The following is a 965-nucleotide window of genomic DNA, read 5'->3' as shown; positions in this document are numbered from 1 at the left end:
GGTATCATATCCAACTCTGGATTCTGTCAAATAGCTTTTTTTTTAACAGGACAAAATATAATTTAATGAAATCAAAGATAAACAGGACAAAATATAATTTAGTCTGCATTTCTAAAATATAGATTGTAATTCTATGAGTAGCATCCAACCAACAGCAAATGTTAGTTTGGGAGTGCTTTAGTCAAATGCAATTATTTTAAGGCAAGAACTTGGTACATAATTTTTCACTTTCCTAACATAATTTCACCATTTTCATACATCCTCAGTGAGTTAGTTGACAAAGCTCAAGATTTTTTGTTAGAAAAGCTGGCAGGGTTATATTATTATTGGCAGCATGGTTCAAAGGAAGCCGTTTTTAATAATGACTAACTGATAGGTAACCCAACAGGGTTTTGACCTAATTCTTTTGTCTTTTATAATAAAAAGAATGCTCTGTCTGGGCACCCAGCCCCACCCTCACAGTTGACAACATCTTCCTTGAAACAAGCCCTTGACAGGCTCTTTAGACAGCCATTTCCATTTTAATAGTCGGATGAGGATTGGATCCTTCAATCTGAAAGTCTTCAACTTTGAAATCATCAATTGTCTCAACTTTTGGAAGAATGTTGAGCTTGGGGAAAGATCTTGGTTCTCGCTGGAGCTGAACTTTCAAGGGCTCAATGTGATTTATGTAAACATGTGCATCTCCCAAAGTATGTACAAAATCACCTGGCTTCAGTCCTGTCATGTGTGCAATCATGTAGGTGAGCAGGGCGTAGCTGGCAATGTTGAAATGCACCCTCAGGCCCATGTCTCCTGACCTATGGTACAGTTTACAGGACAGTTCACCGTTTACCACATAGAACTGGCAAAGGGCATGGAAGGGCGACAGCGCCATCCGTGGAAGGTCTTCAGAACCTTTTGGGTTCCAAGCACACATGATGATTCTTCTGTCGTCAGGGTTGGTTTTGATTTTTTCAATAACC

General features: G+C 39.2%; 1 protein-coding gene across 1 annotated transcript in view; it reads right to left on the bottom strand.

Moving 5' to 3' along the window:
• Nucleotides 1-502: 502 nt before the first annotated feature.
• The window catches only part of LOC102828932 (thymidylate synthase-like), a 999-nt gene continuing 536 nt past the window's right edge, over nt 503-965 (bottom strand). The window contains exon 2 of the mRNA XM_006878114.1: nt 503-963. Within this exon, the coding sequence (XP_006878176.1) occupies nt 503-963 (461 nt within the window). The remainder of the gene's footprint in view (nt 964-965) is intronic.

Source organism: Chrysochloris asiatica, unplaced genomic scaffold, assembly GCF_000296735.1.
Source record: "Chrysochloris asiatica unplaced genomic scaffold, ChrAsi1.0 scaffold05213, whole genome shotgun sequence".
NCBI classification, from domain to species: Eukaryota; Metazoa; Chordata; class Mammalia; order Afrosoricida; family Chrysochloridae; genus Chrysochloris; species Chrysochloris asiatica.
Note: the sequence above shows the minus strand (reverse complement) of the source record. Positions and strands in the feature narration are given on the sequence as shown.